Source organism: Convolutriloba macropyga, chromosome 8, assembly GCF_964194025.1.
Source record: "Convolutriloba macropyga chromosome 8, txConMacr16.3, whole genome shotgun sequence".
NCBI lineage: Eukaryota > Metazoa > Xenacoelomorpha > Acoela > Convolutidae > Convolutriloba > Convolutriloba macropyga.
The window spans coordinates 49493786-49518394 of NC_134475.1; the positions used below are offsets into that span (position 1 = coordinate 49493786).

The 24609-nt window shown below is 34.0% G+C and overlaps 2 protein-coding genes across 3 annotated transcripts in view; one reads left to right on the top strand and one right to left on the bottom strand.

Annotated features, from left to right (window-relative positions):
* The window catches only part of LOC142344790 (uncharacterized), a 46658-nt gene extending 31037 nt beyond the window's left edge, over window positions 1-15621 (top strand). For both annotated transcript variants that reach the window (XM_075396733.1, XM_075396734.1), the window contains exons 6-11: window positions 405-613; window positions 8989-9181; window positions 9463-9588; window positions 13957-14075; window positions 14471-14652; window positions 15121-15621. In XM_075396733.1, the coding sequence (XP_075252848.1) occupies window positions 405-613; window positions 8989-9181; window positions 9463-9588; window positions 13957-14075; window positions 14471-14652; window positions 15121-15469 (1178 nt within the window). In that variant the 3' untranslated portion in view covers window positions 15470-15621. The remainder of the gene's footprint in view (window positions 1-404; window positions 614-8988; window positions 9182-9462; window positions 9589-13956; window positions 14076-14470; window positions 14653-15120) is intronic.
* A 1125-nt stretch (window positions 15622-16746) lies between these two features.
* Window positions 16747-21310, bottom strand: LOC142344791 (uncharacterized). The gene is made up of 2 exons (XM_075396735.1): window positions 20850-21310; window positions 16747-17218 (listed from the first exon to the last, which is right to left on the bottom strand). Exons 1-2 carry the CDS (start codon window positions 21293-21295, stop codon window positions 17191-17193), a joined length of 474 nt encoding a protein of 157 aa, XP_075252850.1. The 5' UTR covers window positions 21296-21310; the 3' UTR covers window positions 16747-17190.
* Window positions 21311-24609: the final 3299 nt, after the last annotated feature.

A 24609-nucleotide genomic window follows, 5' to 3' on the forward strand; every position in this document is an offset into this window, starting at 1 on the left:
TTAATTGCTTCATTTTTATGCTTGAATTGTTTCATTTTGTTTAAAAATTGTTATTAGAGAATTGAAATTGCTATTTTTAAATGTTCTCATTTTCATTGCTCAGCTAAAAAGGGAGAAAATTCGTCTTCAGCTTACTATTGTAGCATATAAAGGTTGTATCTCTACCAAAATATTGATAATTCAAATATTTGACTAGGACAGGATATATTGCCCGACGTCCACCAAAATAAACATTGATAACTGAAAAAACGCTTAGCTAATGTCCGCGACAAAATACAATTCAGGCCAGTTTGGGGCGTAGATAGTTTTGCAACATAGGATGTGTTAATGTCGCAAACAGATCTGATAATAGCAGTTTGGGGTTCAATAAACTTTTATTCTGTTTATGTTCTAATTGTATTTAGACTCGGGTCGTTTCTCGGATCCCTCCCTCTCCAACTCGTTCACAATCCAGCTAGGAAAGACACCCTGGGAGTCTTCCAACAAGGCCTCCTGCACAGACTGTGCTCTGCTCATGATGGAGTTGTTCACGTGCATGAGACAGATGGGACTGCACTTCGAAATGGCAGCACATCTCTCCAACAATGCACAACAGACACTTATTTTTTCAAAGGTTGAAACGTTTTTTTTTAAATTTTCCACCGTAGACAGTTATTTTCATTAGCCTGATGTGTGAACAGATTCATGCGCGTTTTAGCATTGATAGTCTTTTGTATAGCATAATGTATACAGAACCAAGGTGGAACTGGCATAAAGGTAGAACTAGCCGCGAAAATTACACGTCTTTATAAGGGTGTAAAATTTCAATTAAGTAAGACAATTTTCCATAGCAAATTAATCAGTTGCTAGAGGTTGACATGGCATCATATTTTTTCATGTTTTCTAGCTATGTAAACTTGGAGACAGCAAATTCGGCGCAAAATACTGACCAAAATACTGAAATACTGACCAAAATACGGCGCAAAATACTGACCAAAATACGGCGCAAAATACTGACCAAAATACTGAAATACTGACCAAAATACGGCGCAAAATACTGACCAAAATACGGCGCAAAATACTGACCAAAATACGGCGCAAAATACAGAAATTCGGCGCAATAAACTACCAACCAGGAAGCTCGTTAATGTGCGTTCGCACATGATGTTCCGACCCGCGCTCATCTACATTTTTGACTTAACTGTCTTTTGGCTTACATTTTTGACAAAGAGATAATCAAAAATAGATGTTTGAGTTTTACAAAATCGTTACACAACCAAGATGATAATTGAATTAAATAATGCCATGCCTCATTAAAACAAGATCGGCCACTAAAAAGTCTACGAGAAAAAATCAACAACAACCACAAAAAGCAACAAAAACAAAATTTCACGGCAAAAACTCAATATCTTAATTTAAAGGCACCTAGTAACAACGTCAAATTACAATCACACACAATCCTAACTACACAAAATTTTCATTCCTAACTACGCGTTTCGTGGGATTAATTAGACTAGGTAACAAGTCGACAAAAAGAAGAAATAATGAGGCGAAACTCAGAAATCAATCAACATTTCTTAAACCAAATAATTTCAAAAGTCTTAAAAATAATTATTCTTTCACGAAATAATTCTTGATATATTAACTAAAAAGTCATAATGAAACAAACAGCACCTGTTTCTGGTTAGACTAAGCAGTAGGAACGGACTAAAGACGAAAAACTCAAAAATACGAACAAATTATTACAAATATTGTGAAAACGCAAATTAGTGAAGCCATTAAAATCGTTAGTTATTATCTGAATATTATGTAGTTTTATTTCAGTTTCTATTATACTACTTCAGCTAATATTATAGTGAATGAATAAGTAAGATTGGTTTGGCCAAAATTGAAAATCGTTGGGATCTGTTATTACGCGATTGTGCTAAGGAAAAGAAAAAGAATCAAAAACACATCACTCGCATAACCTTTATAAAAACGCAAATTGGCCAACAAACAAAAAGATCTGTTACGTCATAATATAAGTAAACATGTTACTTTTTAAATTACAAGGAATTGTATGGGACCTCTCAATAATGAGATTAAGTTACAAGTTGAAGAAAAGAACAACAAAAACTGAAAAAATGGAAAAATCCTTTAAAATGTTTAAATTGTATAATAGCTCGAACTTTAAGACTATTCGCAGTAAACTGACTGCTTTGGCTAAGAACGTTCAATCAATCCTCATACACAAGTTAATGGGACCGGTCAGCTTTTTACTGCTACCCAAAGAATGAAAAAAGCAAAAAACAGCAAATTAAAAAAAACATTGAGCGAGATAAGTGTCGATTCCATTAAAAATTGATTTTTTCGGTAGTCACTTTTCTACTTTCAATGAATTTTTTAACAGCAATGGGATTCTTTTGCTAACAATTTGACACCAAGATATAAAGAAACATGAAAAAATTGTTTGAGAAAACCCGTAGTATCAACGCCATTAAATTTAATAGCTTTCAACGGAAGCTAAAAAAACGCTAATTTATTCCTCAATGAGACAACAAGGACGTTTGTAAATAATAAGTCATCAAAAAGACATTACAATAAGTCATATATAAAGAAAACAACAAGAAATACAGGCAAAATGCTAAAATTAAATAGAAAAGTGCGTGAAGAAAGTGTCGCAGAATTTTAAACCATAAGTTTTTCCCTATTAACTTTATATAAGATTCGTTCACCTTCATCTCTAAGCCAATTGAACTATCAATATTAGGATAATGTGTAAAGATTTCAAAAGAAAAGAAAATAACGAAAAAAATATCCAAAAACTAAAAAAAAATTGAAAACTCTTTCATCGAAGTCGTAACACCAAAAGTTAGAAGATAAACCCGTTAAATAGATAAATTTTAGTTGAATCAGAAAAAATAGGGGTCCAATCATTATTGAATCTGAAACTTTTTAAAGAATTGAAATCTTGTGTCATTGAAGTCATAAAAGCAATAGTTAGAAGATAAAACGGCTAACCAGATTATCTTAGTTGCAGCAGAAAGCAAGTGGGTCCTGTCAATACTGACACTGATTAACAGTTCACGAAAAAACTAAGATTTGTTAGTGTTCAAAAGAATTTTCGTAAAATTATTTTTAAATTCTTAACAGCCAATAAATACGCTCAAAGATGCCTCATTGGGAGTACATTTATGTTTGTCATGCATAGGTAATCAATAAGGCATCACAATAAGTCTTATGACTATTAAAACAACAACAAAAACAAAATTCAATAGAAAAGTGCAAGAAGAACGTGTCGAAGCCATTTGAACCAAAAATTTTTCTATGAAATTTTTATCTGTGAATCACTGAACATCTTTTTTTAGCCAATGGGAGTTATAAAAATTTGGATAATCCAAAAAATTAGTAAAACCTCAAAAAGAAATTCAAAATTTCATTTAAATTACGAATACTAGAGTCGAAGCCAAAGAAAAAACACGAGCAATTACTTGAAAACGATTTTTTTGTTCATTGGGCTGCATTTGACTGTAAATTAGGTTTGCCGTTAACGGAACTTAGATATAAAAAGTGACTAGTTGCTAGGTGACTCAAGAAAACAAAAAAATATGAAAAACTTTCTAAAAAAAGAGCTTCGAATTAGAATTCAAATTTTCTTTTTGATAGTGAAATCCCTATGAGACTAGAACTATTCTTTTTTATCGCCTTTCGTCAGTTAGGAACACAAAATTCATTTATTTTGTGGCGTGAAATGTAATTTTGAATTAGTATTTAAAAAAGTAATCTTAATTTAAAGAAAAATTACACTAAAAGTGAACAATCATGCCAAATATCCCGTGTTCACACAAAACTTCAATCCTCGATAACTCCTCGAAAAAAAAGGAAATTCGAAAAAACTTTTTAGTTTTGAATTCTACGCTGAACTAGCTTTTCAATGATACCACTCACATTTCTCTACGATGAATATATCGATCGGCCAAAATTGTCTGAACAAAAAACCCATTTGAGTATATAGTTCCTCCCCCCACAAGTAGGGTCGGAACAATAATAGCCCTATAACATGGTGACTTATTTGTCAAAAATTAAAAAAGCTTTTTAAAATATCCTTAGTTCAAATTATTTAAAAAAGTTTAGGCAACCGAATAATAAAAAAAAGTATCCCAAAAGCACAAGTGAGGAATTGTTACACATTTAGAATGTCTTTTGAAGATCTTGTGATTGACTTGCATTTTTTTTACTAGAAAGTCGATAAAGATGCAATAACGATTATCAAAAAGCGAAACGAGAGCTACAAGAATTGAGATTAAATTTTGACAAAGGGAGGAAGTACAATATTTAAAAGAAGTCAATCACTATATTAAAATAACTAGGTTGTTAATAGAGCAGCAAACGAGTTGATGGTAATCAAGAAGAAAAAAGCTCTTTTTTGTGTAAGCCGTTGATGAAGAGTGTGAATTGACTAGCATAACCAATTTGGTATCTTAAACTTTTAAAGTAGAACTAATGACTGTTTTACTGTTTAGAGAATAAGTTGAGAAAATTCCAGGGTGTTAGTTTTCGGGTTGATTTTTTGTTTTCTCGTTTTCAATCTTTAATATTGAAATCTGGAATCTTTGAATGGTTTGATGAAGAGTGCCGTAATTCAAATCAAACACGTAATTCAAAACAAATTTAAATTGACCGAGAAAAGTATAAAAAATAAAACCGACTAATGTCGGATGAATTGATTTCAAACGAAAGATGGGGCAATTTTACTTATACGGGAGTGGCTGAGAAACGTCTATTGTAGGCAACAAAATCGACCACAAATGGATTCAAACCCCTCACCTTCAGGATGCCCTCACCAGTTCAGCATCTTAACCTACAAAGTTTGTTGCTATTATAAAAGCAATTGTGAGCGCACAAGAAGCAACACAGTTGTAGGTTAAGATGCAGAAAAATTACACTAAAAGTGAACAATCATGCCAAACACCCCTCACCAGTACAGCATCTTAACCTACAACTGTGTTGCTTCTTGTGCGCTCACAATTGCTTTTATAATAGCAACAAACTTTGTTTCAGAAAGAGAGTAACTTAGATCACTCAGAAATGACGAACTCAAGCGTGAAAAAGTTACACAAGAATGATCTAGAAGAAAAGCGCAAAAACCGTAAAGCAAAAATTTTGCATAAAAAACAACACACGCACTTTCAACAGTCGCTTCAAACTTCGTTCGACAACTATCACAAGTTGCGTCTTTCATTAAGATTTGTTTGCAAACTTTTGTTTTCTGGCAAACAGAAATGAGAAGTTGACGAATATGGACACAATTTAAGGAACACCGTAACAAAAAAACTAATTCTCGATTTTTGAAAGTTAAAAAATCAAATTAAAAAAATCAAGAAAAACGAATACATTTCATTGTTCAGCATTTGAGACATAGACAAGATGACGAACCATCCACGACAAAGATCCATCCTCTTGAAAACACAAAAAAAGAAATAGCAGAATTCAAACATACGAAACAGGGAAACAAATTGCCGAAAAATGGTCAAAAAATTTTTAAGACTGCCTTTATGAAAAAATTTTCAACCGTTTTTCCAAAACTTAACGCTCAAAAATGATTGATTGTTTTTTGAAACGAAATTAAAGTCCCTCATGTTGCACAAAAGAACTATTTCTAGTAATTAAAAGCAAAATACAAACAAAAAAACTTAAAAAAATGGAAAACTACAAAAATCGGATTAGCATATGTAATTAGCAATTTTATAAAACCAAAATACAACGAGGTAGAAAGAGTCTTTGAGTGTATAAATTATCAAACGGAATTTGTCATATTAACCGATTTTTGGCAAAAAAAAGACGGCTGCAAGATTTAAAAATGAAGAAATTAATAGAAAAAAGCCAAAAATTAGCTAAAAATCAAGAAATGTGCCAATTATGAATTTCAAATATTTTTCAGGCTCTTCAAAGCAATGTCTTTTCAATTTCCGAGGCTCACGTTTCATTATAGCATTGACTAAATATTATTTCTACGAAACACCAAAATACAAGCAATAAAACTAGGCCACTTAGACCAAAAAGGGCTAATAACGGTTATCTATACGTGACATTCAGTCAAAAACTACTTTTCTATGTCAAAACGTCATTCATTAAATGCAGCGCATGATCAAAAATTTTCTCTTGGTCAGCAGAAATAAGTTCACAATGCGGTTTTACTCGCTTTCGCTTTTAGGAAAAAACATCGTCTGAACATATAGTACTTCCGGTAAAAAAAACATAGCCGGATGAATTCCGGAAGCGACTCGAAGCGTCAAAACTTCACAAAGAAACCAAAACTGCAAATGAAGCCTTTGACTTTTGTATTAAATCATTAACGCATTACATCTTCATGTCTGATCTAAAAATTGGTGAAATTTAAACCACTGTCACCAAGAGAAAAATGCAGCAAAAATTTATACTATTAAAAATGTTTGGTAACGTTAAAAAGCCAAAATAGGATGGTGAAATTACTGATAGGTTGAGAAACTGACGGCTATCAGTTGCCCTCAAAACTCAAAAATTCGTTTTTCTATTTTCAAAAAGTTTGCGAAAGCAAATAAGATCGCGAAAGATCACGGCAGATAATAATCTTAGAAACCAAATGAAATTTTTCAAAAAAGAATGCTCAATTTCAAGCTTCAGAAAACGACTACAATTAGATTTCTAATCACTGTAATTAAGACAAAAACAACATATACTTCTTCATTGTTGTATATATTCTAGATATGATTTCATACTAATTCAAAAATTAAATTAATCATAGAAAAGACTAGTAACAATCAAATTCAAACGCAAAAAATTGTTTAAAAACAATACCAAGGCAGGGAAAAATAGCAACTAATATTAATAAGTGGAAATATTGAAAGCGCTTACAAACAAATTCTCAGTGCTCTCAGTACTAGCGTTAAGTTGAATGAAATCAATTGCAAACCAAAGAAATGACGAAAATCTAAGAGAAAAGCTGAAATCATTCAAATTTTCAACAAATGAAAAAATCAATATACCGAATATAAATGTAGGTGCCAAGAAAAAGCTAGAATGAAGCAAACTATAATGTGAAGAATATGGACACAAAGTAAGGAACACCGTAACAAAAAGGCTAATTCTCGAATTTTGAAAGTTAAAAATCAAATTAAAAAATCAAGAAAAACGAATACAATTCGTTGTTCAGCATTCGAGACATAGAAAAGACAACGAGTCATCCGAGACAAAGATCCAAGCTCCGGAATAGAACAAAAAAAGAAAAAAAGCAGAAATCAGAGAAATCAGATATACGAAGCATTGAAACATTTTGCAAAAAAATGGTCAAAAAATTTTTAAGACTGCATTAATGAAAAATTTTTAAACCGTTTGTCCAAAATTTAACGCTCAAAAATGATTGAATTTTTATTGAAACGAAATTAAAGTCCCTCATGTTGCACAAAAGAACTATTTTTAGTAATTAAAACCAAAATACAAACAAAAAACTGAGAAAAATTGGAAAACTACAAAATCGGATTAGCATATGTAAAATTTCATAAAACAAAATTATATCGAGTTATAAAGAGGCGTTGAGTATATGAATTATCAATGCGAAGTTGCCATATTAACTGGTTTTTGACAAAAATACGGCCGAAAGATCTAAAATTGAAGAAATTAAGACAAAAATTAACTAAAAAATCAAAAATTATGTGCCCATTTTTAAATTGAAACGTATTTTCAGGCTCTGTAGAACACTGTGGTATCAATTTCCGAGGTATACATTTCCAAATAGCATCGAATAAAAATCATTTCTACAAAAAAAAACAAATTACAAGCAAAAAAACTAGGCCATTATTCGAAAAAATGGCTAAAAACGTTCATCTATATGTGCCATTCAGTCAAAAACTACTTTTCAAAGTAAAAAAGTAATTCACTAAACGCAGCGCATGATCAAAAAACTTCTCTCGCTCCGAAAAATAGTTCGCACTGCAATTTTACTCGCTTTCGCTTCTGGGTCAAAACATCGTCTGAACGAATAGTACTTCCGGTAAAAAAAACCTTAAGAAAACCAATACTCCTCTTCGAGTCGTAGAAAACCAAGAGAAGGCCAACAAAAGCCCCAGCTATCGCTGTGCGGCTATTAATTAAGGAAAGGTTAACAGTAACTCCAAATGCAGAGTCAGTGCGCGCAGCTATCCGCAATTTTCGGATTACATCCCGCAGTAAATGAAAATCAATCGCCATCATGCTCAGAGTAATTTTAGCTATTCTGAACTGTTCATGTAAGGATGTTAACAATAATATTGAGGTACAGATGAGAGAAGAAAAAGATTGTTAGCACCAAAGGGGATTGTTTAAAAGATCCCAGAGAATTTTATTTAGAGGTATAAAAGATTTAATGGTACTAGGTTTAATTGGAAAAATTTTTCACGTATTGGCCGGAAATGTACGCAAATAAAAGATTAGGTATGAAGATACGAACCGCTCGTACCAAGTAAAAATCAATAGGCTGTCAATTTAAAATGTCTTTTCCAGCCATTTCATGATATTCAGTTTTTATTCAGTGGCATGATAGCCGAGAGGTAAGGTGTGTGGTTGACACGCCAATGATTGAGAGTTCAATCCCCTGCCTCCGTGAAGCTGTCTGTGTGAGGATTAGCTCTTACTTAACCATAGCTTCAGGTTGACCATAGCCTGACCACTGTTGGCTGCAATGATGGTACCACGTGAAAGTTTCAGACGCAAAAAAAAGTGGCTATAGTCACCAAAAAAAGAGCAATGCTGCTCATGAAACGATCAGTCTGGAATGTGGGGAATAATAAGAAAACGGGCAGCTGAGAACAGGCTACTGTAGGCCTAATGCTGTTCCACTGCGATTACGCAGAAACCACAATTATTATTATTATTATTCAATCAGAGAGTTCAGAATTGTTATGCAAACGAACCTCAAAAAGCAGAACTCTACGAAATACACCCGGTACAGTTCCTACATCCTGGGAGTTGAAAATTGATCGTGTCGAAACTTTTTTTTCAATGTTGATGTTTCAGAAAGTGGCCATTACGAACAGTGCAGCGGAGAAAGATTTAATGACGTCATCCCACTACTCGACAGGTGTGTCTCTATGTGCAGTGAATTTGTCCCATCACAACAGAATGGAGATGGTGATGGCTCCGAGGGAACTGGAGGACCTCGTCACTGACATCATCGCCAACCACGAGTACCAGAACACCACCATACAAGGTAAATGTTAAGAAGCGCGTTTTTAATTGGCGGCATTTGAAGACGACAACCAGTAGATATAATAGAAGTTAAGGTGATAGGATCCGAGGCATGCAAAACGTACTGGGGGATACCAAGAGATGCCTCACAGTGATTTAACAATCATCCTTAAGACTTGAGAATTTTGAAAAAAAAATTTGAAGGAAATCTTGCGGTCTTGATAGGTAAAAACAGAGGTCTATTTCAAATGATGTCACCTAAACTTTATTTCATATTCATTACATCCTTGGAATGTGTTGTAGCGTGTGACCGTATCAATGCAGCCTCCAAAGTGTTCAAGTTGTCAAACAAGCCCTGGGACCCTCCAGTTGATCCAGAGATAGTTCTCCTCATCAACACAATCGTCAACAGCGCATGGTCACAACTAGGTGAGTACACATACCACCTACCAACGTTGATTATCCTCAAGAAAAGCTGCCAGCTTCCGAATGGATTATCCAACAAAATTCCTGGTTCTAACTACTGTGCTATGTTAATCTATCAAAGCTATCCAAAATGCGTTGGCTAATTATTTCCGTCTTTTTATGCTCCGCTAAATTTTGCAATCGACCATTTCCAAGCTCAGCTCCAATCAGCTGGCTATTGTGCTTATGGAATCGAGCCATATCTATAACGAACGTAACTTGATTTACAGATGTGTGATTTTTGATTCCGTACAGCGCCAACTGTCAAAAAGTATTGGCTAATACGTCTACTGTCCAATAATAAGTAACAATATTGGAAAGTTGGCGTGATCTTCAGCATCGATGACAAGTTTTGTCAATATTAATGAGTTGACAGTTCGCACACAAAAAATCACACTTGTAAACTACGCTGATTAGACTACTGCTTTCGGCACGTCATTAATGGCTCCACTGCCAAATACAGTTATGGGCCAGACGGAAGTGGGTCACGGACAGGGGTTCCAGTGCGACAGAGCTTATAGTCTGGACAACACTTTGGTCGCGCCGCTACGTCTGACCCATAACTGAATTGGGCCTGTTTGGTCTGGCACATACCTATTCTCGATCTATCCCATACCTATGTTCGGTCTGTTTGGTCTCGTCCATAACCATATTTCAGTCTCTTTGGCCTGGCGGTACCCATACATTGGTCTATTTGTTCTGGCCCATTCCTATGTTTGCTATGGCTAAAAAATTGTTTTTTTAAAATCAACTGTGGTGAGGTAATATCATGGAAGTTAACTCTAATCAGCGTCCGAACAAACTAATTGGATTGATTTTAGCCCAAAGTCCAGCCCAAAACAGTAGCCAGCCCTCTGCAAAAATATTTGAGTCCTGAAATGACCATTTATGTAAGCAGTAGCCCATCTTTAGCAATAAGCAACATGAAATTAGACGATTAAATAAACATTTTGATTATTTAAATTGCGTTGTTCTTGAATTTGACTGTTTTTTCTTAAAAAACAGTCAACAGTTTGAGCTGATTTTCGGGCCCAAAATTTTAAACGTATAAATTATAACTCTTTTACGATTTAATTCTCTTATTGTGATTCTATGTTTAAGTCGGCCTGGTCCAGTGCCTAGCTTGCGTCTGTTCCGTCTTGCCCAGGGTCTGGGTTTGTTCACAAAAAAAGAAATGAATTTGTTAGTATTTATATTAAAGCTCTTCTATTGGTACCATTGCGTTGCAATAGACAACTAAGTGTTTCCAATTAAGGAAACTTTTTCAGTTGAATGTTTTTTATGATAAGATTTTTATATTTGTTGAGAAAAATATGGCTAAAAATAATTCTTTAAAATTGAGAGCTTAACAAATACCAAAAAGCATGAAACCAAGCACAAAAAATCAATTAGAATGATTGATTTTCATGCAAGTGATAAATCTCCGGGAATCACAGAAATTTTTTAAGTGGTTCTATCCATCAACCGCAGTTTTTTTAGACTTTTGTAAAATTCTGTTTTTTGTAAAAAATATTTGTATTTGTTTTGTTTTCTATCAAAATTTGTTTATCTAAGGGCAGTGATAGTCACAATTATAACTTGTTTTGCTGCTCAATTCTTCTTTTAGCTCAGTTTTTGGTTTTTATTTCAGGAATTGTCAAGCTACGTTTTTTATTTGATGGGTTGGAACGTTATGTGCGGACGCAAATTACCGGATTTGCCTTGTTGCATTTAAATTTTAATTGTTACGACCCACTTTAAAGGGGGAGGAACTATATACTCAACTGCGTTTTTTTCTGTTCAGTCAACTTTTGCCGGTCGAAATATTCATCGCAGAGGATTGTGAGTGGTATCATTAGAAAGATTTCAAGCGTAGAATTTCAAATTGAAAAGACGTTTGAATTTTCCTTTTTCCGAGTAGTTAAGGAGGTTTGAAAATTTGTGAATGTTAGCCTAACTTCCCTTGTTTTCTTCACATTTTTCTTACTTTTTGCTTAGATTTCAATCAATTTTTCCTAAAATATGATAAAATTGTTGACGACAGTTGATTGAAACAAATTAGTTAGTCGTTTGAACCAACTGTTTTGACAAAATTGTCAGCTAAATTTTCGCTTAATTTGCGATAAAATTGAGCTTTCCTTTTTTTCATAGAAAATGGCCTCAAATATGCCCATTTTGTCCAGTTTGACCGGTAGTGAAGACATAGAAAACTGCCAGCACAATCTTATTTACTCAAGAAATTTCATAACTGAACCTCCGGTTCGTAAGAAAGTTTTCTGGAAATAACATTTTTGCGGTCTCTGCTAATTTAAACCGATAATTATTAAAAACCATATTTTAGTTTTGATATATTAAGATTTCCAGTTGGGGAAAAATTATTAAGCAATATATTAGAACAATTAAATTTAACAATTAAATATTATGGTGTTTTAAAAGCCGAATTGCAATAGCATGGCCAGTTTTGGTCTCATCGTTGAGTTTCGTTAATGAAAAAGGATACGGATTGCATATTTCGGGTCTGGTTTAAAAAAAACTTTGCACTTTTGTGCATCCCATTTACAAAATTCTTTGTTTTATTTAAGGGTGCAATTTATAAGAGGTCCCTTTATGTTTCCATATGGTCTAATAAAACAATATTATGTTTTATGAGTAAAACTAATGTTTTTATGGCTCCGACAAAATTCTTGAGATTTGCCAGCACTTGCTGTTCTTTTTGGTCTTATAACTGAGAATATTTTATCAAATGTCTGATTCAGTATCTAGGGGTCTATTAAAGAAACTATCTAATGCATTGAGTTCAAAACCAGTGCTTTTTTGGTAATATAACTCGATTTTTTATTACTTTTTGGTCAAATTATCTATTTCGGCAACATTTGGAACAGTTTGTTTCAATGGAGAAGCAACAAGAGCAGGTCCAGCTTTGGTCTAGTTGTAGAATTTTATAATGTCATACTGTTTTTAAAATTGCTTTTAAAAAATGTCTTTTTGAGATTTACCACTTTCAATCTCAATTCTGCAACCTTTTGGCATAGTCTAATTAAAAAGAGAGATATATTTATTCAGAAGATTTATAATGTAGTCTTAAGTGCTGTTTTATTTAAATATTGATTGCGGTGATAATTTTGCGGTGAACAAGTTTTCATAAATTTTTATTTTTTTGACATTTTTCTAATTTTTGAGAATCTTTTTTACTGTCTTGTCAGATCATCTCATTAATGGCACATAAATGGAAATTCACATATCACATTAATGGCATTGACATAATGCACACTTGATTATGTTTAATATTTTTAGTGAATAGATTTTGATCTGATGGTCTTCGACAGCGTTTCGCCGCAAAATTGAAATTACCTTTTGATTTTAGCCTGTATGTTTTTTTAGTCGTATGAGATTTTGGATAATGACAGGTCTCAATGGTTTTGTAACCAGGTCTAAATAAATCTATTGAATGATTTCAGATGATGACTTTGAATTTAATTGTTTTCAAAAAGTGTAAACGTATTTTCTAACTTTGCCCTTTTTGTTTTCTCTATGCTTGTTAATTTTTCTCAATAAAGACAGGTCCCATATCTTTTCTGGTGAAGTGCAAGTCATTTGGTTTAGTTTCCTTTTTATTTGATGCTATTTTGACCTTTTTGTCGTTTTTCTTGTCCCTTACGCTCTTTAATGGCAATTATCATGGACTCTCTAATGATTTATTGTTTCATTTGTATAGTGGTTAGAGCTAAAGCGTTTTTTTTTTAGTTTCCTACCTCTTCGTCATTTGGTGGACAATTAGGCCAAAAAAGTTGTTGAGCGAGGTTGGAACATTATGTGGAACAAGTTTTATCTGCAAAAATTGGTCTTAATGAAAAAAAGAAACGCTAAGATGTTCTCATTTTATTAGCTCGGATAAACGTTCTACTCTGACTGCAAAAGTGGTTCTATATTTCTTGATCGGGGTTGGAAACACTCAGAGGCTGGAACGGTGTAGCCAAATTTTATCCGCTATGTAATAATTAATTGGCAAAAACTTCACGTTTATATCAAATGCTCGATGTGATTGTCAAGTTACCCAAACGTTCTAACATATAAGAATCAGTCCACTTAATAGACGCAGAAGCAAAAGTTGGAGCTGAATAGACGTTTTGCGACCTTGAACAAGCGAGAAATCATACAATTGTCTACCGGTACCGAATTAAATTAACTTTCAAAGAAAGTGGCTGCCTGCGACTTACAGGATTAAGTGTAAAAAATAGCTGACTTTTGACTATGTCAGAAGATAAAATTGTGGAAACCAGCTATCAAAGTAAATAAATTTACTCAAAAATTTATATCATTAGATGACTGTAATGATACGTTGATTATGTTTAGGGTGGCAGAGTGTGGCATCAGTGGACATATCCAGGATAGGGAACAGCAACACCTGTCTCATGTTGATGGAAAAGGACGAATTCTGGAAGCCATCCAACATATGCTGTGTATACTTCCATGTCAGTCATCATTCCACAAACACATTTACATAACTCTTCACAACAGTACATGGAAATAACATTGCATCATTTGGCTCAAGATTTAATATGAGACTGCACCAAACGCAGATGATCACGAGGCGCAGATGAAATCCAGCGATAAATTATTAACCAGAAAATATTCTTGTTGAAAATTATCTTGCTTGAAGGACGTTTCAAAGCATAATTTGTTTGCATTCAAGAAATCAATAGTGAAAATTTTCATCTTAAAAAGGTTTCCTAAAACACCATCCGTAAAGTAAACAACGAATGAATTGAGTAATAAGCAGAAGAGTATAGTACCAGTATAACTTATTTCGATTTAGCTATTCTTAAGACATCTTTAATTGATTGATACTAATTGGTACAACTTTCAGGCCTCATACAAGCTGCTGAAGAACCGTTTCTACATCTCTGTTTTTAACTTTGACGTGGATCACCTGCGTCTGTTGGTTGAGAAGATCTCTGCAAACTTCAGAGTGAAGAAATGGGAGACACTACAGTATCCTGACAATGGTCAGGCGTCCTCACAGAGATCACTCTATCAACGTTGGAAAACGTACGTATTCACTAAACCTATCAATTGTTTACGCTAAGTTGGGGTCGAATTGTGGCGAGCAGAAACACAACATTTTTGACCAACTAATTGCCATTTTGCGAAGTGATTAGAAAAATTTAAAATGATCTAACAAATGTTTGTACAATGCTCGGAAGAACTCATACAATAACTTGTATTTCAAGTAAAGTTGAAATGTGATTTTTTCTGTTTCGGCTTCCTGTGTTGCTTATGTCCACATAGTAATTTTATGATAATCGGCTCGCATAATTCCCGCTCAGTCCGAGAACTTTCGGAATTTCAAGGTAAACGGCAGAACTCGAATTTGATCATTATAAGCCTCTCCAAGGCTGCACGACTGAACATTTATCGTATTATAAGCATACAATACAATACTTCAATGCAAAATGCTGTAAGAATAGCACTTCCGTAGTGATCAAATGAGAACCAACTTAGGATTATACTTTCTAGGAAACAGTCGTGGTTCCGGTGGGAATTCGAAACAGATGTCTGGACCACTTGCTGCCACTCTTCCATGTGCGACCGGAGATACACGCAACTGCGCATGCTACAACTGTACCTTTTTGACCAGATCACCTCTAAATGCTACGAGCCAATGCAAATCAACACATCTTTAGTATCAGGACAGTGCAAACAGATGCGTCACTCTTTGCATCCCTATGTTGATATCGTCTTTTTCAAAAAGTCCACAATCACCACAGCATCTGGTCCCACAATATCTGCATGTTACACTAATAATTCATCATCTGTTGATGCTTACAGCTTGGGATCAGCCGATTCAAAATCCTCCACAACTTAGTTCAATTATTCAAAACATGAGCAGTTTATAACTAATTCAGACAAATGACTTGACGCAAGTATCGTTATTGATCATCTTTCATGGTTTCTATTTCCTTTGTACTTTCTTTCTTTTTCATTAAAAATTTATATTTTAATTGTTTATTCCGCCCACTTTTCTTTATTGTTTCAAGAAGCGAAACACATCACGACCTAGATGAACAGAGCAAGACGTTAGAGAAAAAATCGTTAATAACCCTAGAAATCGATTTCAAATTTGGACGCTGGCTATAAAAGACCGTCTTTTCTAAACGTTTTTAAGTGGTATAGAAGTCACCTTTTTGTAGTCTTATCCGATGGAGCAGAAATTCGTTTAGAAATTCTTTGTAGGATATTGAGCAAAAACTCGCCGAGGCGAATTCAGTTTTTGTAGCCAAAAAGGGGAATACCAATTTAATATATCAATAGCTTTAATGTAAAACAAAGAGACTAACGTCAGATGGATTGCTCGAACAACAGACGGTGGCAATTTAATTTAATTTAATTTAGAGGGGGCATAGCTTAGAAAGAAATGCTTTGTGTGTACAAAAACTTTCCCACTGGGGTTGGAAACCACTGGTCCTCCAGGTTGGCAGTCTGACACCTTTACCACTGCGCTAAACTACCTTTGATTGCCTTTCGCTCACAATCGATTTGAGCAACGAACTTTATTTGAGAACGCAATAAGAAATGAACTAAAATCACAAGTTACCCAAGAAGTCAAAGAATATTCTAGAACAAAAGCACGAAAGCGTCGAGCATTTTGCATAAAAAGACACATCCGTTTACATTAATTACTTCAAACTTCGCTCGAGAATAGTTAATAATTTGGAACTACCGGTTAAAAGAAGCACGGCAAATGGTGGGAGTTGGAGTTAAAATACAAGGTGAGAATGCTTAAAATTCAAAATTTCGTCAATTTTCGATTATTTTTAAAAATTTTTTTCTAAAAAAAACAATTGTTATAGTCACTTGTCTACATTAATTCACCAGGCAAATATTGCTGTACTTCCTTTAGGTGCTTTGACTGCCATTCGCTTAATTTCCACAAAACTCAGTTCAAAATTTGTGCCCAATAGCAACAAAAATTCCTTTCGCCTAATGCCGCCTTGGTAGTGTCAATTTTACGGACTAAATTACTCACATTGAACCACTGCAGAACGCCTCGGCAAAAAATTTCGGCCAAGTCTATGGAACCCAGCTCGCTATCAAAGCTTAGCAACATAATGAAGTCATCAAAATCCATCAGGCAGAAAACAATCGATCCTCTAAATTTGAACTAAATATTCAAAACTACACAAATAATTTCTGAAACTAATAGGTATTTTTCTGGAGATTTGTATTATAAATTCTTTTCCCTAAAACTAATAGCACCTGAACAAAAAAAGACGAAATTCCAATTTGATAACTCCAAGTAAAGAGAGTCGGGCTAAACACACTCTCCGAATTGAATAGTTTCACCTGTCTTTCTATTTCTCCTGATTGTCCATTGATAGTCATCGGTCAATTTATCCAACCGATGCATAAGAGCTGCAGTAATATCTCCACTCAAAAACACTGGCTCATCGTCAATTATCACCGCCTTCAAGCAAGGATGCCGGTTAAATTCATCAGTGTTGCGTTTGCTCCAATTTTTCAACTCACGCCTTTTCAGTTCGATTGCAGTCGATACGCATATAACTTCCAAACTATTTTTAGAACCAATTAAGCTACTGACAAAGCTAATGACAGCCTATAGATTGAACTGTTTCCCTTTTTCATGCCAACAAAACTTTCATAAATGCATTGTAACGAAAACATACTTCTAGTATTGAAAAGTCAAATTTCATGATTTTGGTTCCATGTTTTGGTAACTATACGCTAGCATTGTGGGATATGTAATGTCAAGATTTTTTTGCGTTAAATCATCTTCAACTTCTTTATTTTTCTATTTGGAGGTTGCATTCGCAACATTCATCGTGTTTTTGAACTGATGATGGTTTTTGAACTTAGAACTGATTGTGTTTTCGAATCATAATAGAAACAAGGCGGCTCGTAAATGCGCGTTCGCACATGATGTTCCGACCCGAGCTCATGTACATTTTTGACTAAATTGTCAACCAAATGAAGAGATAACAAAAATAGATGTTTGAGTTTAAAACAATCGTTACACAACCTATCTCCTAACCGATTAACATAATGCCATGCCTCATTACAGCGCCAACGTCATCTGACATTAAAGAGACTAAGAGACAAAAAAACAAGCAAAAACAAAAAATTTCAAGGCATGAACTGAATATCTAAATTTAAAAGCACCTAGTAACAACGTCAAAATGCAGTCTGATAAAACCTTAACTACACAAGTTTACTTTTTCCTAACTATATAGCAGATGGAAAGTTCTCTTAATGAGACTAGGTAACAAGTCGACAAAAAAACGACAAGTGAGGCGAAACTTAAAAATTAATCAACATTTTATACACCAAGAAATTTCAAAAATCTTAAAAATAATTAGCTTTTAACTAAATAATCCATGATAAATTACTAAAAAGTCATTACAAAACCGAAAGAAACTGTCTTTGGTTAGACAAAGCCATAGAAACGAACTAAAGAGAAACTCAAAAAAGTACAAACGATTTGCGAAAACAAACTATTGCTACCACTAAAATCATTAGCTATCATCTGAATATTAAGTATTTTTAATTGAGTTGTTATTTCAACTAATTCAGCTGAAAGATTTATACAGAAATTAAATAAGTTTACTTGGGCCACATTTGAAAACCATTGGGATCTGTTATTACGCGAAAGAGAAAGAAACACAAAAACTGGCCGCTCAATAAACGTGCAGAAAAACGCATATTGTCCAACAAACAAAACATCATTGACAAATAAAATCAATAGATATGTTATTTATTGAAATACAAAAAATTGGATGGGACCGCTCATTGATGAAAATAAGTTACAATTTGGCGAAAAGAACAACAGAAACTGAAATGTTTGAAAAATATTTCAAAACGTTTAGCATAAACTTTAAGAGTATTCGCAATAAACTGACTGCTTCGGGTAACATCATTCATCAATTCTGAATGACAAGCCTATGAGACCTGTCAGCAATTTACTCCCACCTAAAGAACAAAAACGGCAAATTCAAGAAAAAAATTGATCGAGAAGTGTCGAAGGCATTAAAAAAATGAAATTTCCAACAAAAACTCTTCTATTTTCAATTAATTTTTAAGAACAATGGGATTTTTCTTTTTGATCAATATAAATTCAAAAAATCAACAAATATGAACAAATACATCAGAACCACGAAATTTTCGAGAAACCACGTTTCATCAACGCCATTAAATTCATTAGCTTTCAACGGAGGCCAGTAAATACGCTAAATTATGTCTCGATGTGAAAACAACTTTGTTTGCCAATCATATTCCATCAAGAGGACCTTACAACAAGTTATTGACAAAGAAAACAACATCAGAGACAGGCAAAAACCAAAAATTCAGTAGAAAAGTGCCAGAAGAAAATGTCGAAGCAATTCAAATCATAAGCTGTTCTCTGAAAACTTTATCTATGATCCGTTGAACTTTTTCTCTAAACCAATGGAGAGTATCAGCAGTCGGATGATTTGATAAGATTTCAAAAGGATCCAAACATAAAATAAAGTGTCCGAAAATTGAAAAAAAATTGAAATCTCGTGGCATTGAAGTTATCAAACTAATAGGTAGAAGTTAAAACCGCTAACCAGAATAATTTTGGCTGCAGTAGGACAGAAAGGGATTCTTCTAGTACTGACGTTGACCAACAGCTCAGGAAAAAAGTTTAGGATTGGTTAATGTTCAAAAAAATTTTTCGAAAAATCTATTTTTAAACTCTTAACAGCCACTAAACTCAAAATCGTTCAACGGAGCTCTATAACTACGCTCAGATATAACGCGATGGGAGGAAAAGGATGTTTGTCATGTATAAATAATTAAAAAGACATCTCAATAAGTCTTATCACTATGAAAACAATAACAAAAACAGACAATAACCAAAATTCAGTAGAAAAGTGCGAGAAGAGTGTCGAAGCCAATTAAACTATTAGCTTTTTTCTGAAAACTTTATCTGTGATCCACTGAACGTCCTCTCTGAGCCAATGAGATTAGAATAATATTTGGATAATGTGTATAATGTTTGGATAATGTGATAGGAGTTCAAAAGTAACCAATAATACAAAAATATCCCAAAATTTTTTTAAAGAATTGAAATCTTGTGTCATTGAAGTCATAAAAGCAATAGTTAGAAGATAAAACCGCTAACCAGATTATCTTAGTTGCAGCAGAAAGCAAGTGGGTCCTGTCAATACTGACACTGATTAACAGTTCACGAAAAAACTAAGATTTGTTAGTGTTCAAAAGAATTTTCGTTAAATTATTTTTAAATTCTTAACAGCTAATAAATACGCTCAAAGATGCCTCATTGGTAGTACATTTATGTTTGTCATGCATAGGTAATCAATAAGGCATCACAATAAGTCTTATGACTATTAAAACAACAACAAAAACAAAAAATTCAATAGAAAAGTGCGAGAAGAACGTGTCGAAGCCATTCAAACCAAAAATTTTTCTAGGAAATTTTTATCTGTGAATCACTGAACATCTTTTTTTAGCCAATGGGAGTTATAAAAATTTGGATAATCCAAAAAATTAGTAAAACCTCAAAAAGAACATTCAAAATTTCAATTAAAATTACGATAACTCAGAATCGAAGCCAAAAAAAAATGAGCAATTCCTTGAAAACGATGGTTTTTGTTGATTGGGCTTCATTTGACTATAAAGGAGGTTTGTCATTAATAGATCTTTGATGTAAAAAGTGACTGGTCTCTAGGTGACTTAAAAAAAAGCAAAAAAACGAGAAAAGCTTTATAAAATAAAAGCTCTCAAATAGAATTCGATTTTTTTTATAGTGAACTTCCCTATGAGACCAAAACTAGTCTTTTTTATCGCCTTTAGTCTATTAGGAACACAAAACTGGTCAATTTTTGGCGTGAAATTTAATTCTGAAATACTATTTTTATAGAAAATATTTTAATTTGGAGAAAAATTACACTAAAAGTGAACAAATATCCCGTGTTCACACAAAACTTCAATCCTCGATAGCTCCTCGAAAAAAACGATAATTCATAAAAATCGGTTTAATTTTGAATTCTACGCTGGACCAGCTTTTTAATGATACCACTCATATTTCTCTACGACGAACATATCGATCGGCCAAAAGTGACTGAACAAAAAAAACCCATTTGAGTATATAGTTCCCCCCCCCCCCACAAGTGGGGTCGGAACAATGATTATGTTTTTGAAGCGTAAAAGGAAACAATTCCTTAAGGGCTACTGGGTGAATGTCGTACAAGTAGTCGCCTCTGTGGAGATACAAGTTGACAATTTTTAGGTATTTCGTACCACTGCACAACACCGATACAATGTGGTCCAAAACAACATTCAGCGTATTTCGGTTCAAATCAACCGCAACAAACAGTTCCTGCAAGTTTTCAGGAATCGCTATGTTGCAGAATATAAATGAAGACAACTTCAGTGTTACACACGTTTCAGGACACAACTGAAGCACGTTATCTCGACCACCATCTGGGAAAATAGTGTCAGAGGTAAGATACTTTTCTACGAACTGGTGGTCCGTTTCTGTATCGAAGTGCTCCAAATTCGGGAAGTGCATCATGTAGTGCAGAAACCTGTGGTTGTTCCGTTTGAAGTCTCTAAATCGGAAGTACTTCACATTCGGGAACCAAGGAGGAGTTTCAGAAGAGGGCAAAGGTGCCAGGTGGAACAAGGTTTTCATGCTGTCGATTCGTAATTCCTTCTCAGGATATTCTCATCGATTAAAAAACTTTCAAAAATTCAAAGCTCAATACATACTTGTTACAATATTTCTGATGAACAAAAGATGAGGCTCCTTTTCACGTAGAGCTCCATCCCATACAATTGTGGACATAAAACAACTAATTTTAGGAAGCCAAACAGGTCCTTTTTAAGTTCAGCTATTAATCGTAACGTCCACAATGTCTCTCAGAACAAATGAAATTTGCATCGTTATTTAGGGTGGCATGATAATTTACACCATTCCATTTTACTCACTGTCATTTTACCCAATGGCAACTTACCCAATGCTCTTTGATCTTTTCGTTCAATTATCCGATGTTCGGTTCTGATAGTTTCATATCAAGTCCCACGGGCCATTTGATTATATAGCCATTTATAGTTCCATGTTGGATTGTGAGTTTCATATCAAGTCCCACGGGCCATTTACTTATATAGTCGACTAAATGACTAAATAGTCGTTCTGCTAATTTCAACAATAGGGTAAATTAGAGTTGTCATTGGGTAAAATGACAGGTTAGATATAATGGCATTGGGTAAAATGGAATTGTGTAAATTGTTCTGGCACCATTTTTGAGACATTCTGCCTTAAGGTTTTTGAGGTAAAATTTTGATCCATTGCCCCCCCCCCCCCCTCGTATTTAAGCCCCAATTAGAAACTATATGTTGCCATATAGCAAGATATTATGTAAAAAATAGCACATAAACCCGGGGCATAAGAGCTATAAGCCAACTAAGCTGAGGGGGGGGGGGGGGGAATAGAAGTTCCAAAATTTTTGGGGTCGTTTTTTCGAAGTGCTACACATTAACGTTTATTACTCTCTACAATTTGCTTTGAATGGCACTTTTATTGCACCTGTTTATAGCTTTCGCGGAGGTCGCAATTTTAAAAGCACTATTAAAATTACAAATTCCGGACCACTGAAAATTTAAATTTTCAAGTAATTTCGCTTGCACGCATCGTTTTCGTACTTTTTTCCTCAATGAATGCAACTTTTTCAACTTGCGCCCATTTTGAAATCTCTGGCTCAAAACAGGACATCCCTCTACGTAGACTTTGCAACTCAAGGGCAACACGTTCATAGCATGAAGGACTATGCCCTCATGTCCCCAGTTAAAATTTCATTCGTTGTCTTTCAAGGAGTCCACGATAAAAATCTCATTTTCATCATTCCTTCAGATAATCAATCGCTCAATTAACCCATTTCCATCAAGGACAGTCAATTTCAATTTGTCACTACTCTAAATCTGCACTGAATTTGCCTCATTTAAAGTTTACTAATATCTGCAAATTTAAATAGTTTTAAGTTTGCATCCAATTTTGTTTTTGGTACATTTTGTCTTTGTTTCGAGACAAACAAGGACAAACAGGGATAAAAACAACTTTTCCTTCATCAGAAAGAAATGGCCAGGAACTAAAATTTTTGGCGCAAAATCTGTTTTGATATAGATACTACATTATAATTCATCATTGTCAAATCTCAAAGATTGGGTCTAGTTCATAGGGTTGGTTGCTTTTGACCCTCTGCAACAATCCACGTGGTTTCTCTTAAAAAAGTGTTTTTATATTTTTGGGGCGGAAATTTTTGTTTTTGTGTTCAAAACGCACACTAATTATAAAGAAAGCAAATATTTTCCCAACAAAATTGGCATTTTTTTGACCAAATGGAAAGTTTTTTAAGTGATACACATTAACTTTTATTGCTTTCTACAATTTGCTTTGAATGTCATTTTATTGCACCGGTTTATAGCTTTCGCGGAGTTCGGAGTTTTAAAAGCACTACTAAAATTACAAATTCCGGACGACTGAAAATTTGAACTTTCAAGTAATTTCGCTTGCACGCATCGTTTTCGTACTTTTTTCCTCAATGAATGCAACTTTTTCAACTTGCGCCCATTTTGAAATCTCTGGCTCAAAACAGGACATCCCTCTACGTAGACTTTGCAACTCAAGGGCAACACGTTCATAGCATGAAGGACTATGCCCTCATGTCCCCAGTTAAAATTTCATTCGTTGTCTTTCAAGGAGTCCACGATAAAAATCTCATTTTCATCATTCCTTCAGATAATCAATCGCTCAATTAACCCATTTCCATCAAGGACAGTCAATTTCAATTTGTCACTACTCTAAATCTGCACTGAATTTGCCTCATTTAAAGTTTACTAATATCTGCAAATTTAAATAGTTTTAAGTTTGCATCCAATTTTGTTTTTGGTACATTTTGTCTTTGTTTCGAGACAAACAAGGACAAACAGGGATAAAAACAACTTTTCCTTCATCAGAAAGAAATGGCCAGGAACTAAAATTTTTGGCGCAAAATCTGTTTTGATATAGATACTACATTATAATTCATCATTGTCAAATCTCAAAGATTGGGTCTAGTTCATAGGGTTGGTTGCTTTTGACCCTCTGCAACAATCCACGTGGTTTCTCTTAAAAAAGTGTTTTTATATTTTTGGGGCGGAAATTTTTGTTTTTGTGTTCAAAACGCACACTAATTATAAAGAAAGCAAATATTTTCCCAACAAAATTGGCATTTTTTTGACCAAATGGAAAGTTTTTTAAGTGATACACATTAACTTTTATTGCTTTCTACAATTTGCTTTGAATGTCATTTTATTGCACCGGTTTATAGCTTTCGCGGAGTTCGGAGTTTTAAAAGCACTACTAAAATTACAAATTCCGGACGACTGAAAATTTGAACTTTCAAGTAATTTCGCTTGCACGCATCGTTTTATGTTTTTCCTCAATGAATGCAATTTTTTCAACTTGCGCCCATTTTGAAATCTCTGGCTCAAAACAGGACATCCCTATACGTAGAATTTGCAACTCAAGGGCAACACGTTCATAGAATGAAGGATAATGCCCTCATGTCCCCAGTTAAAATTTCATTCGGTGTCTTTCAAGGCGTTCATGATAAAAAATCTCATTTTCATCATTCCTTCAGATAATCAATCGCTCAATCAATCCATTTCCATCAAAGACAGTCAATTTCAATTTGTCACTACTCTAAATCTGCGCTCAACTTGCCTCATTTAAAGTTCACTAATATCTGCAAATTTAAATATTTTCAGGTTAGGTTTGCATCCCATTTTGTTTTTGGTACATTTTGTCTTTGTTTCGAGACAAACAGGGACAGCCAGAGATAAAAACAACTTTTCTTTTATCAAAAAGAAATGGCCAGAAACTAAAATTTTTGGCGCAAAATCTGTTTTGATATAGATACTACATTATAATTCATCATTGTCAAATCTCGAAACTTAGGTCTAGTTCAG